Source organism: Hakea prostrata, chromosome 1, assembly GCF_041222555.1.
Source record: "Hakea prostrata isolate BN-2017 chromosome 1, UWA_Hpros_2, whole genome shotgun sequence".
Classification (NCBI taxonomy): domain Eukaryota; kingdom Viridiplantae; phylum Streptophyta; class Magnoliopsida; order Proteales; family Proteaceae; genus Hakea; species Hakea prostrata.
In genome coordinates, this window is record NC_142600.1 from 68541523 (window position 1) to 68554167 (window position 12645).

Here is a 12645-nt window from a genome sequence, read left to right on the forward strand (position 1 = left end):
ACCTTCTCTCCGATATTATGGAAATCCCGCCAATCCTGTTCCGACACATTCCAAATCAGCGCCTGAAAACGACCCATCATCCCTATGCGAATCGGATTCCGACACAAATACACGAGTCTGCCCCATCTCTGACACGCTCCGAGTTTTCCCAGCTCATAACTCAGTACTCCCTCCCTGGCCCCACATACACATGATACCCTTCTTCCTTCATAATTTAAAATCTCCCCTTTCGAGTCTCTCAAAACTATATAAAATCCTGCCCGGCCGTAAATCACCGTACCCTTTCTCCTCCGTCTCGCTGCACCTGCACCACCACCACCACCAACGTCACCGGCCATGGAAGACGCTCCTCCTCGTCGAGATCTTAATCTCGAACACGAAATTCCATGTTCTTATGCTCCGCTGCCGGATGAGGAATCACAATCAGAGATTCCGTCATCTCGCCGGAGACCCATGAGGGTTTTCGCCTCGATCTTGATTTCCGTCTTTCTCCTTGCCTTGTTCGTGATGGCTTTGACCATGGAAAGCCGGAGATCGGAGAACCAAGAAGTGGTTAAAGCCGGAAGTAGTTCATCGCCGGCGTCGGCGATTTCAGAACCGGTGTCTCGAGGTGTGGCAGAGGGTGTGTCGGAGAAGGCTTTCAAACTTTCCTCCGGCGACGGCGTCGGATACTCGTGGACTAACGATATGCTTTCTTGGCAGAGAACTGAATTCCATTTCCAGCCGGAGAAGAACTGGATGAATGGTAGGTGACACCATTCGTCGTTGCTTTCCTGTGATTTTGTCTTAAAATCTCTTTTAATTAACAATCAGACAACGCTAGTAGTTCATTTCGCTAACCTTAATCTGATCTTTTTCTGTCTTCTTGATCAATTCGGCGGCGAAATTTGATCGTTCCGGCTTCAGATCCTAATGGTAAGTCTCTGATCTTCGCTACACTCTCCTTCCTTCTACATGCCTGTAGAAAAAAAAATTAGATTCCATTGGGATGGATCACTTTGTAGGGTTTCTGGAGGTTAAAGGGAAATTACAGGGATGAGCTGCCTTTGTTAACAAGAATAGGTCCCCTCTGGTCACCTCACTATTCGGGGGAGCATGTACTGTTCTTGACGTTTCTTCACCACATAATGGGGGTGGGGTTCATGTGAGACTCACTGAGGGTTTTATCTCTGAATTATTTTATCAGTATTCAGACATGGGCCCCACACCTATTGTGTGGTGAAGAAGCGTCAGGGGAACAGTATGTGCTTTTTCGACGAGGAGGTGATCTTGACTCTTAAAGTAAAGGTCTTGTGTTCTCCTCACATTTCTCCACTGCACATTAGGTGTATGATTCATTTTTGGAATCGATAAAATAATTCAGAGATGAGACTTTCAGTGGGTCTTACATGGACCCTCTCCTAATATGTGGTGGACAAGTGTGAGAAGAGCACATACTACTCCTTGATATTTCTTCATCACATAATAGGGGTGGGGTTCATGTGAGACCAACTGAGGGTCGCGCTACTAAATTATTTTATCAGCACCTAGACATGGGTTCATCACCTATTGTGTGGTAAAAATGTATTAGGAGAGCAATATTTGCTGCCTAGACATGGGGTGATCTAAACTCCTAGCATAGAGATCTGTATTCTTTTTACATTTTTCTACCACACATTAGTCATGAAATCTAATTCTAAATTCGATAAAATAAATCAGAGGTGAGACCTTTAGTGGATCTTACATAAATTCTATCCTAATACGTATAAAGAGAGCTCAGACCTCTATTTGATAGATAAAGGATCTTTAACTCTATGCGTGTTGCTGCCCAGTGAAATCGCCTCTGGATCAGATTGGCCTCAGTGAATTCCGATCCCATCTGAATCAGAATCTAAACCATAGAGATCCATCCGTTCTCTGTTCCACTTGTTAAGTTTTATGTTAAAAACCAAAAAGATAATAGTAATTGAACGCCGATCGATCGTTTATGTGAGTTCTGACTTCTGAGGCGATCACGTTACTCTCCAGTGAGTGGCGGATAGGAAATTTCCGTTTCTAATGACTGAGTCCATGATGATGGTGACCTCCATTATTATCATTTTAAGTTCATATTATTATTATAGTTCGTAGCCACTTTGTGATTCCATTTGTCAATATCTCGTGGCTGGATCTTCTACCACTGTAGAGGTCTGGGATCGGGATCATTTTCCCGTCGGGGGAGCACAAACGACGGCTTTCCAATCACAAAATCACAGTGGAGTCCACGGGTGAAAAAATAATTTTTTAAAAAAGTGTTTTTCACCATGGGTCTCACTGTTTTTGTGGTCGGAAAGCCGTCGGAGAGCTGATTCGGACTCATCTGGGATGTGCTCTCTTTATATTTTTTTCACCGTACATTATGAGTAGAGTCTATCTCTGAGAGGTGATAAAATAGGTCATAGATGGAACCCCCAGTGTATCCCACATGAACGCCTCTTAATAGGAAGCACATATTTATTTCTTTATATTTTTCAATCACAAAATCAGGTGAGGCCCACAAATGAAAAATAATTAAAAAAATTTAAGAGGGGTGGAACCCACAGTAGGACCCTGTCACCTCCCTTGTTCGTGGTCAACAAGCGTCCGAGTAGCACAAAGTGCTCCCTGTTAGGGACTCTTCTGATGGAGAGCACTTTTTTGCTTCTTGGACACTTTTTGACTACGAATATAAAGGGGCACAGGGTATTCACTGTGAGTCTCACCCTCTTAAATTTTTTTATAACTTTTTATTTGTGAGCTTCATCTGTTTTTGTGGTTAAAATTATTTGGGGGGATACAAACTCAGTTAGGAGAGATGATTCGGATTTTACACAATGTGTAGTGAAATAGTGTGAAGAAAGCATAGACCTCTACTTAGACTGTGTTGATCTTCCCTGAAAAATGAAGAGTAGATTTATATTTATATAAATTATGGGTCTCATCTTTCTATGCATGTGTTTCATAGAGTCCAATGAATATTCATGTATGCAAAGGCATGTGAGCATCTAGGTGAAATTCATCATGTGGGATTCACTTCTAATGGATTCTATGTGAAACACCTCACATGCCTTCTCATACATGATGATTTTTTGGATATAATATGATTCTACGTCTAGAAATGAATCCCCCACCTTGTGATGTCGATGCATAAATGATAAATCCACATCATACACTAGTCATGTATGATATATCTCTCGTTTCATGGCATGGGTTTCATATAGAATGCAATAAAGAGTCACGTATGCGAGGATTCTCGTGAATGCATGTGAAGCATCTAGATGAAATTCATCGTTTGGGATTCACTTCTAATGGATTTTATCTGAATGCCTCACATGTATTCACATACATGAAGATTGTTTAGATATGATTTCGCATTTCTGAAGAAATGAACTTGAATCCCCCACCTATTGTGCGGTGAAGATATCTCAAGAAAGAGCTGAAATTGATAAAAATTGCAGGACCATTGTTCTACAAGGGGTGGTATCACCTGTTCTACCAATACAACCCAGACAATGCAATTTGGGGGAACATAACATGGGGACATGCCATATCAAAGGACATGATCCACTGGTTGCACCTACCCTTGGCTATGGTCCCTGATCGCTGGTACGACATCAATGGAGTTTGGACCGGTTCGGCCACCATTCTACCCAACGGCACCATCTTCATGCTTTACACCGGTTCAACCAACGAATCTGTTCAGGTTCAGAATCTCGCGTACCCGGCCGACCCATCCGATCCTCTCCTCCTCGAATGGGTCAAGGACCCCGTAAACCCGGTCATGTTGCCACCATCAGGAATTGGCCTAAAAGACTTCCGTGACCCAACTACGGCCTGGTTCTGCGACTCGGACCAAACCTGGCGGCTCACTCTTGGGTCCAAGGTTAATACCACGGGGATCGCTTTGGTTTACGAAACCAAAGACTTCCGCTCCTACGACCTCGTCGACGGCATCCTCCACGGCGTCGCCGGTACCGGAATGTGGGAGTGTGTGGACTTCTACCCTGTTTCGACCACCGAAGAGAACGGCCTCGACACGTCGGTGAACGGCGCCGGAGTGAAGCATGTCCTCAAGACCAGCCTTGACGACGACAAGAACGATTACTATGCGCTCGGAACTTATGATCTGGCAAACAACAAATGGACGCCGGACAATCCAGAGATCGATGTCGGCATCGGAATGCGGTACGATTACGGCAAGTATTATGCTTCAAAGACATTCTACGATCAAAACAAGCAGAGAAGGATTTTGTGGGGTTGGATTGGTGAGACAGACAGCGAAAATGCAGACATTAACAAGGGTTGGTCTTCTGTTCAGGTATGGTCAATTTCTTCATCTCTTCTCCACATCTGAAACACTGGGTATTTGTATCAGAGATTAAGGTTTGTGGGTATTGTTACTTATTGCAGAATATTCCGAGGACTGTGGTGTTCGACAAAAAGACAGGGAGCAATATTCTTCAGTGGCCAGTGGAGGAGCTGGAGAGCCTGAGGATTAGTAGCCAAGAGTTCAGCAAAGTGAAGGTTAAGGCTGGATCAGTAGTGCCTCTTGACATCGGTGAAGCCACACAGGTACCCAACTGTGTCTTCTTCTTCTTCTTCTTCTTCTTCTTCTTCTTCTTCTTCTTCTTTTGTGAGCTTCTTTCATTTAAGGATTTCGAGTGCAATGTACAACAGCAGCTTACAAGGGGAGAATCCTCTATTCGTCTGGTGATGTGTTAACAGTTGGACATATCGGCTGAGTTTGAAATTGACAAGGCGGCTTTGGAGGGAACTGGTGAAGCTGATGTTGGATACGAATGCAGCACCAGTGGTGGAGCTGCCAGAAGGGGTGCATTGGGACCGTTTGGTCTAGTGGTTCTTGCGGACAAAAATCTCACCGAGCAGACCCCTGTGTATTTCTACATAGCTAAGGGTACTGATGGCAATGTCAAGACCTTCTTTTGCAGTGATGAGTTAAGGTATGTTCTTGCTTCTTTCCTAGTCTTTCTTCCATTTGGTGAACTAAGCCAAGCTCCTCCAGGATAGCGTGGTCAACCTCTCTAATCTGTTGACCATTACATGGATGTTCTAGTGTCTAAACCAAAAACTTAAGCATTTGGTTAACTCTATTTAACTCCCCACATCTTAGCAATGTTGTTCAAAGACTAAGCATGAATCTTTTTCCTATAAATAAATGAAATTCACTGTCTTCTGCAGGTCTTCTAAGGCCAATGATGTGGGTAAACAAGTGTATGGAAGCACAGTTCCTGTCCTTGATGGCGAAAAACTAACCATGAGATTATTGGTGAGTTATTATTTGGTTTCAATTATGCAAGCATATAGTGTAGTAGAAAACATTACTCTGTGGTAATGTGTGTTTGTGAACATGTATAGCTTATTTATCAGTCATCATTACCATTAACTCGTATTTCCTTTGTGTCTGCTAATTAACACTGTTTCGCCAACTCAGGTTGATCATTCCATAGTGGAAAGCTTCGCTCAAGGTGGGAGAACGGTAATCACATCGCGGGTTTATCCAACTATGGCGATAAATGGAGAAGCCCGGCTCTTCCTTTTCAACAATGCCACTGGTTCCAGTGTTACTGCCTCCCTCAAGATATGGAAAATGGATTCTGCATCCATTAGACGTTATTTTGATCAATAAGAAGACACACAACATTTCAGCACTGGCTTTCTTCTTGTATAATTTTGTATGATCTCATCCCATTTTTGTGTCAGGCAACTGCCATTAGTTTGCCAAGGATGTTCCTATACATTGGCGATTTCTATTGAATCCAGATGGAAGCATATGTAGAAATTTTTGCTTGTAACCAAGTGAATAAATATTTTTCCAGTATCTATAAATGTCTTTAATTGTTGATGGCTTGAGTCATTGCGAACAGTTTTAAGCTAAATTGTATTTAATTTTTGGATGAGCTTATCTAGATTTAAGTGAGCATGAAACCATCATAGCAGGTAGTAATACTATACTAAATGTTACTGAGATATCATCTTGAGTGCATCAGTTGTATCCTATTCCAGTTCAGTAAGTAAATTCACAAAAATTTCAAGGACATTGAGCAGGCAGACTCATAATTGTGTTGTTATGTTGAATCTTTATGTTCTTTTTTGAGGTGTATTAATGGATTCACTAGGAAATTTGATCTAACAGGTTATCTTCCTACAAATGACATGTCAGAGCTTTCAAACTAATAGAAGGTTGGAATGTCTCTGCTTTAGGTTTGTCTACAACACAAGGTCTCTGGACAAGCACTCTTTGGTTTTTTATTTTATTTTATTTTATTTTTTTAACATATAATTTAAATACAAGGTGAGATTTCGCCCCTAGCCCCAGGGAGACTCAATCCCTTAACCTCATAGTTATGAAGCATTAGTCTCCCTGAAATAACATACAACACTTTTGTTGGCTCAATATTTTATGGGAGCTCTTGAGTTCAAATTCAAATTCAAATTCAGGCCCAACTTATTGGTTTTTTGTGGTGTAACTTCTTGGCCTGTAGTAGCAAGTTCTCTTTTTAGCTTGTTCTGTGGATTAAACTTGGGCCCTGTGGGTAAATGTATGGGTTCTCTTGCACTCTCTCCCACAGTGACAATGACAGTAGAGCAAAAATTTTCTAATTTTAATTTCTGGAGATAGAAACTATTACTTTCTATATGCATATCAGGTTGGAGTTGGACCCAACATGGAGATCTCTGGGCTCAGCCCCATCCTTGTATTTCTCTGTTTTATAAGATTACCGAGCTTCAATAGTGTATTTGGATTCGTAATTATGTCACAGCATTTAGGGGGTAAATGGATAACCAAAATCCGCTTCTGAATTCACATCCGCATCTGTTTAAGGGTATCTGAATCTGTCCGATTACTAATAGGATGTGGATATAATATGCCCATTTCTTACTAGTTATTAGCCGTCCGATAAAATTATCCAATTAAGTTATTTATTTGAATTTGTTTTCTTATTTTTATAGATTTCTACTTTAGATATGTGACTTATTCTCTACTAAAATAAATACCAAAGTTATTAAATTCTTAAAATTTTTAACCTATCCATCACAAATAAACTGGTAAAGATGTCAACAGGGTAATCGAAAACTTGTATTCTATTTGTATTCATACACATTTAGAAGAATTTATTTAAGAAAATAATTATATGATTATCATCTGAATTCAACTGAATCTGTCTGAAAATCAATAGGATATTATCCTAATCTGTTCGAATATAATATAATGCAGATATGGTATTACAACTATCTAATCCAGGTATAAAGAGCGGAGTCGAGTGCCGTGAATCCTCGTAGGTAGCTCATGGCTGACCACACCTTCATAATCATCGTCTATTTTTTTTCTTTTTTCTTCTTTTTGGTGAACATTATAATCATCATGTTAGACTTTCTTGGAGACCCAAAACCTACTAATATATTGACGGAATGATTAATCTTTCTTTTTGGCTGAAAAAGGAATGATTAATCACTAATATAATAGGCTCATTTAATTTATGCCTTTCAAATCCCCAACAATCTCTGCGTTAACTCTCCAAATCTGTCGCGCACTTTGCGGCAGAGAATCAATCCTGTGAGATTCATAATCAGTCATATTATATATTTCTTTCTTTTATGGTGAAGGACACGAATAATAAGTGAATAACTAGAGGATTATAATAGGATGGCCACAGCTTTAAACTTAAGGAACACGTAAAGAACAACCCCTAATAAACCCTACTTAAATATATAATAGGCATTCTTTAATTTAAAAGTTTCCTCAAGTTGGGGTTTAGGATTTAATCTCTGGATTTCACTCCATACCCATAAATCTACAAATTCACATTTTTAGTGTAAAAAGATGAATCTCTATATTTCATGAATCTAGAGATTTTCACAACCAAACAGGTACAAATCTCGCATTCATGAATCCAGAGATTGGATTCATATAACCAAATAAGTCCAAAGTGAAACTGAAACTCTAGACTGTATGTTTTAGGGCATTAAATTAAAGATTGCACACTTTCAAAATTACAAGTTACACGTTCATTATTTTCCATCAAAGATTATATTAACTTAAGAGTGAAATATCCATCTTACCCTAATTATAATATAATGACCAATCTATTCCCATTTAAACCTTCTCACACGATCACACCCAACTCTTAGGTGAGTGAAGGGACCCATCTTCTACCTACATTTTACGGAAAATTGTCTACCACCATTGTTGGAAACACCCTCCCTCCCCCGGCGACCACCGCCCTCACCATTCAAATTAAGTTATTTTCTACCTAATTTGCTAAAATATTTCTTATATTGGTTGCCATGAGTCTTGTTGGAATTCAAAATACCTACATGGAATTCACCATTCAAGAATCAAGCCTCACCTGAAATGGATTCAATTTAAATGCTTCCGATATAACGAACATATTCATTGGACTTGAAAGAGTATGAATTGGACAAGGCAAAGTCCAAGATTATTCTTCCAGTAAACTACTGAAAACATTGACAAATATTAGATGCCAAACTAATGTTTATAACGTCTCGTTTCTCATTGGAGATTCTTGAGCTCCAAGTGCATTCTGATTTTAGACTTGCAGTGTAGGCTTTGTTAGGTTTTCCTACTACTCTAGATTGAATGTATAAAAGTTTGTTATTTGAGATTTCAAAACTTGTTTCAAAGTTTAGGTTTGTTTGGTTTCAATACATTCCTAGATCTAGTAACTCTTTTGCTGATTACCTAACCAAGGGGGCAAGGAGATTTAAGTTGGTTCGACATTGGTGGGGCATCCGGGTTGAGATCCTCGACAGTGCCCTTTGTAGCGGCCATCTAGCAGCCGCAACTGATGAGCGTTGCGTGAACCCTCCAAGAGATCATGGCCGTTGGCTCTTTTCAATCATAATTTTTCATTAAATCGTGTTCATTTCAAAGGTGTACCGGATTAAACCAATAAAACAACCATACCCTTAAATTGAACCAATCCTCTCAATGTCTCTTGTCTCTACCCTCTTTTGACGAAGTTGCAGTAGCCAATCGGAGTCAACAAAACCTCTAGTAAATGAATGCGACTACGAGACCGAACAAAGTTCTATTTTTTTAGAATTATATTTCCGTTTATTGACAGGATTTGGAACCATAAAAGCTACATTCGACACTACAGTGTTCTGCTTGCGAGGTCACAACGCCGACCACCTCAGATCATTGGTGTTGAGTCATCTCACCAACAGAAATTCAAGAAGTAGCTGTCCGGTTTGCAAAGGACCCGCACCCTCAATCACTGCCGTTGTGATCTGAGTATGTCTCTCAGTCGTCCACGCGGACTTTGCTGTCAAATGGAGAGCGACGTGTCCATGGATTGGTCCTTTGACTTGTTAACAACAATGGGATTAGATGAAGGTGTACTGTGAGACTTCGCTGGTTTTTCTGGGATTCAAGATTTTGCCACTCATTTTTTGCCGCCGCCACAACCCAGTTATGCTTTTGCCGCTACAGATACCTCCATTTTTAACGTTTTTGACAACAATGTTGGTTCCCAACTTAGTGATGCAAACCGGTTTCATTTACACAGTTTAATAAAAATTTTGACTGAAAGCAGCTGACATCCATGATCTCTTGTAGTTCATGCGGCGTTCATCCATAGCGGCCGTTGGATGGTCGCTACAAAAGGAGTTGTTGAGGATCTCAACTCGGGGCATCACCCCTTCTTTCATTGTTTCCCCCTCCTGCTCTCTTTGTATTCAATGTCTTTGAATCAATTTATATAATGAAAAAAAGAAAGGGATAATTACTATTGTCCCCCTATACTTTGATTTTATTACTAATCAAACTCCTTCTTTATGAAATTACTGTTGCCCCCCTCACTTCCAACGGTGTTAAGTGGTTGTTAACATCGATTATGTAATGTCTATTTTGCCCTTCATTAAAATTAAGAAGTCAAAAAGATAACATTACCCTCATTTATGAAAATTATATTGAATGTTAATTACATGATTTTATCAATTTTTTATTTTAAAGAATACCAGTCGTCTCCATTTAAAACATGATAAAGACCCATATCAAGAAAGTTTGTGAATGAATTACCTCTTGAGATCTTGTTTCTTCGTCCCTAACTCCATCAAAATGTGCATCATGACAAAGACGAATTATTTCACAGTATAAACTTAAGTTTTAATAGCAAGAAAAATGATATAGGAGAAAAGAAATGAATCTCTCTATGTATGTTGTAATTCTTTGAATTTATACAAAAGATCGAAACAACAATAAACTCTGCTGCAGCGTGATACTTATCAATGAGGGTTTCATTATTGGACTAAAAAATACAAATCATATAGATTTTCAAGTAAGGTTCATCTTCAATGGAAGTGTTGTCCTGGAATTATTTTTCGTTTTTTTGGGGGTAAATATCACTTACCTCCCTTTTTAGTTAACTAAATAACATTTGGATCCCTTCTTAGTTGGATAATATTATTTACCTCCTCTTTTACTTATTAAAGTTATTAAATACCACAATTTTTTTTTAAATTTTTTTGTTACTTAATTCTAATTTTACCATTGAATATTATTCTAAAACCCAAATTACCCTAATTAAAAAGGTATTTTATTTCAAAGCCTCAAATTATTCTCAAATACTCTATTAGTTAAAATCCTAAATTACCTTCTGTTAGGAAATGCCATGTCAGCATTTGTCACATCAACCTCCATTAATTTTGATGATGACAAACACAATCTATTAATATCTTCATTAAGATGTGTCTTATCCAGCTCATCACTAAAGTGGATCTCGATGCAATGTGACCGAACCAAAGACTCACCGGACACTTAAGCTAGAGTCAAATCAAGCTATCTTGGACAAAGAACCAAGTCAAGAGAAGTATTAAGTCCGATGCACAAGAAGAGGCGAAGACCAAGTCAAAGATCAAGACTTAGTTTAATTTAGGACTTAGGACACTCTTGTATACACGCACATGTAAAATCATTGATAATATGTAATTCATGCCACTAAATTAACCTAGGGCATGTTAGTGAAGTGTTTGAGGCTTGGGGTTGACCAAAAAGTCCAAAAATCCAAACCAAGTCCCAGTCCCAAAATCATTCAGCAACTTGTGCACCAGACGGTTGACCGTCTGGGCCGACCTCTTGGTTCTGGCTTAACTTAAACGACTAGTTATTGAGATGGACGATCGTCTAGAGTAAAATTTCAGTGAAATTTTATATCCGTTGGGAAGTTGGGCCAAGCAATTGAAGGATTTCTTTATAAGTCCAACCACCCCCATTTGAAGGGTTTAATCTTGCCAACAAAGTTATTACTCCCTCAAAAGTGAAAAAATCATTATTAAAGTGATCTAGCATCAATTACTAATGTTTCAACTTCATTCAACTTTGAGGAACATTCCAAAGTTGCTAAGCAAGCTCATTGGAGTCAAGCTTGGAGTTATTGAAGGTCATTGAAACCTTTTATTGATGCATTGCGTTTCTTGAAGCATTCATTCATTGCATCACATTCACACAATGGATAAAGTGTCACTCTCCTTGTTAGGTAAATCCAACACTTCTTATAATTGTATTAATTGTGATATTCTAGTCTAGGTTAATTAAAATTTGTTAGAGGGTGTTCTTGCCCTATTTATAACAAATATTGCTTAAGAGTGCTCTTGCCCTACTTAGTAAACAAAAATTATAAAGGGTACTCTTGCCCTATAACAAAGATTGTAAGGATTTGATTTTCTATCAATTGTATTGAAAGAAAATTAATAGTGAAATACTCTCTAGAGGCCAAGAGAGGAGTGGACATAAACTTGTAAAGTTGAATCACTATAAACTCTTGTGTTGTGATTGCTCTTTGTTAATTAATTTCATTTAAATCGTAAATTTATATTGAAATTACAATTAAATTGAAAATTTGGAAAAATCCACTAGATACAACTTAATCATCCCCCTCTAAGTTGTATTAACACCCTCAATTTAAAATATCGTTAAAACCTCAAAATACCTTTTAATAGTTAAAACCTTAAAGTATCCTCAATTAATTTTATTCCAATCTAAAATACCCCTTTGTCTTTTAATCTAGGTATTTTTCTTTCATTAGAGGAACAAAAGAAAGGGGGAAAAAATAATAATAAAGAAAGAAATGAAACCTAAGAAAGACATTTATATTTTTTGATTGATTTTTTTTCTTTACTCTAATGAAAAAGAAACATATAATTAAAGAGCATAGGGGGGTATTTTGAGACTTTAATAAAATTAATTGAGGGATAATTTAGGGTTTTAACTACTGAAGTAATTGAGGGTATTTTAAGTTTTAAGAATAATATTAATTGAGTGTGGGTAGTATATGGTTTTATTTGTTATAGTAATTGATGGTAATTTAAGATTTGGACTAAAACATAATTTTTAAGTCAGGGTAATTTGGGGTTTTAAAAATTACTTAACGAAAAAAATTAATAAAAGGAAGTGTTCGAAAACTTTGCCAGCTAAGAGGGGAGATAAGTGATAACATCCAACGAAGAGGAGGTTCAAGTGCCATTTGGTCAACTAAGAGCGGAGGTAAATGATATTTATCTTTTTTTTTTTTCTTCTTAAGAATTTAATTTGGGGATTGGTGGGACCATACACTTATGAAAAAAAAAATCATCTGCTATGCACAACCATGCACATTTAGCCAAATA

At 38.2% G+C, this 12645-nt stretch overlaps 1 protein-coding gene across 1 annotated transcript; it reads left to right on the forward strand.

The window, feature by feature from the left end:
- Positions 1 to 262: 262 nt before the first annotated feature.
- On the forward strand, positions 263 to 6001 carry LOC149029570 (acid beta-fructofuranosidase-like). The gene is made up of 7 exons (XM_089141955.1): positions 263 to 745; positions 907 to 915; positions 3456 to 4315; positions 4408 to 4569; positions 4723 to 4958; positions 5197 to 5284; positions 5450 to 6001. Exons 1-7 carry the CDS (start codon positions 337 to 339, stop codon positions 5642 to 5644), a joined length of 1959 nt encoding a protein of 652 aa, XP_088998081.1. The 5' UTR covers positions 263 to 336; the 3' UTR covers positions 5645 to 6001.
- Positions 6002 to 12645: the final 6644 nt, after the last annotated feature.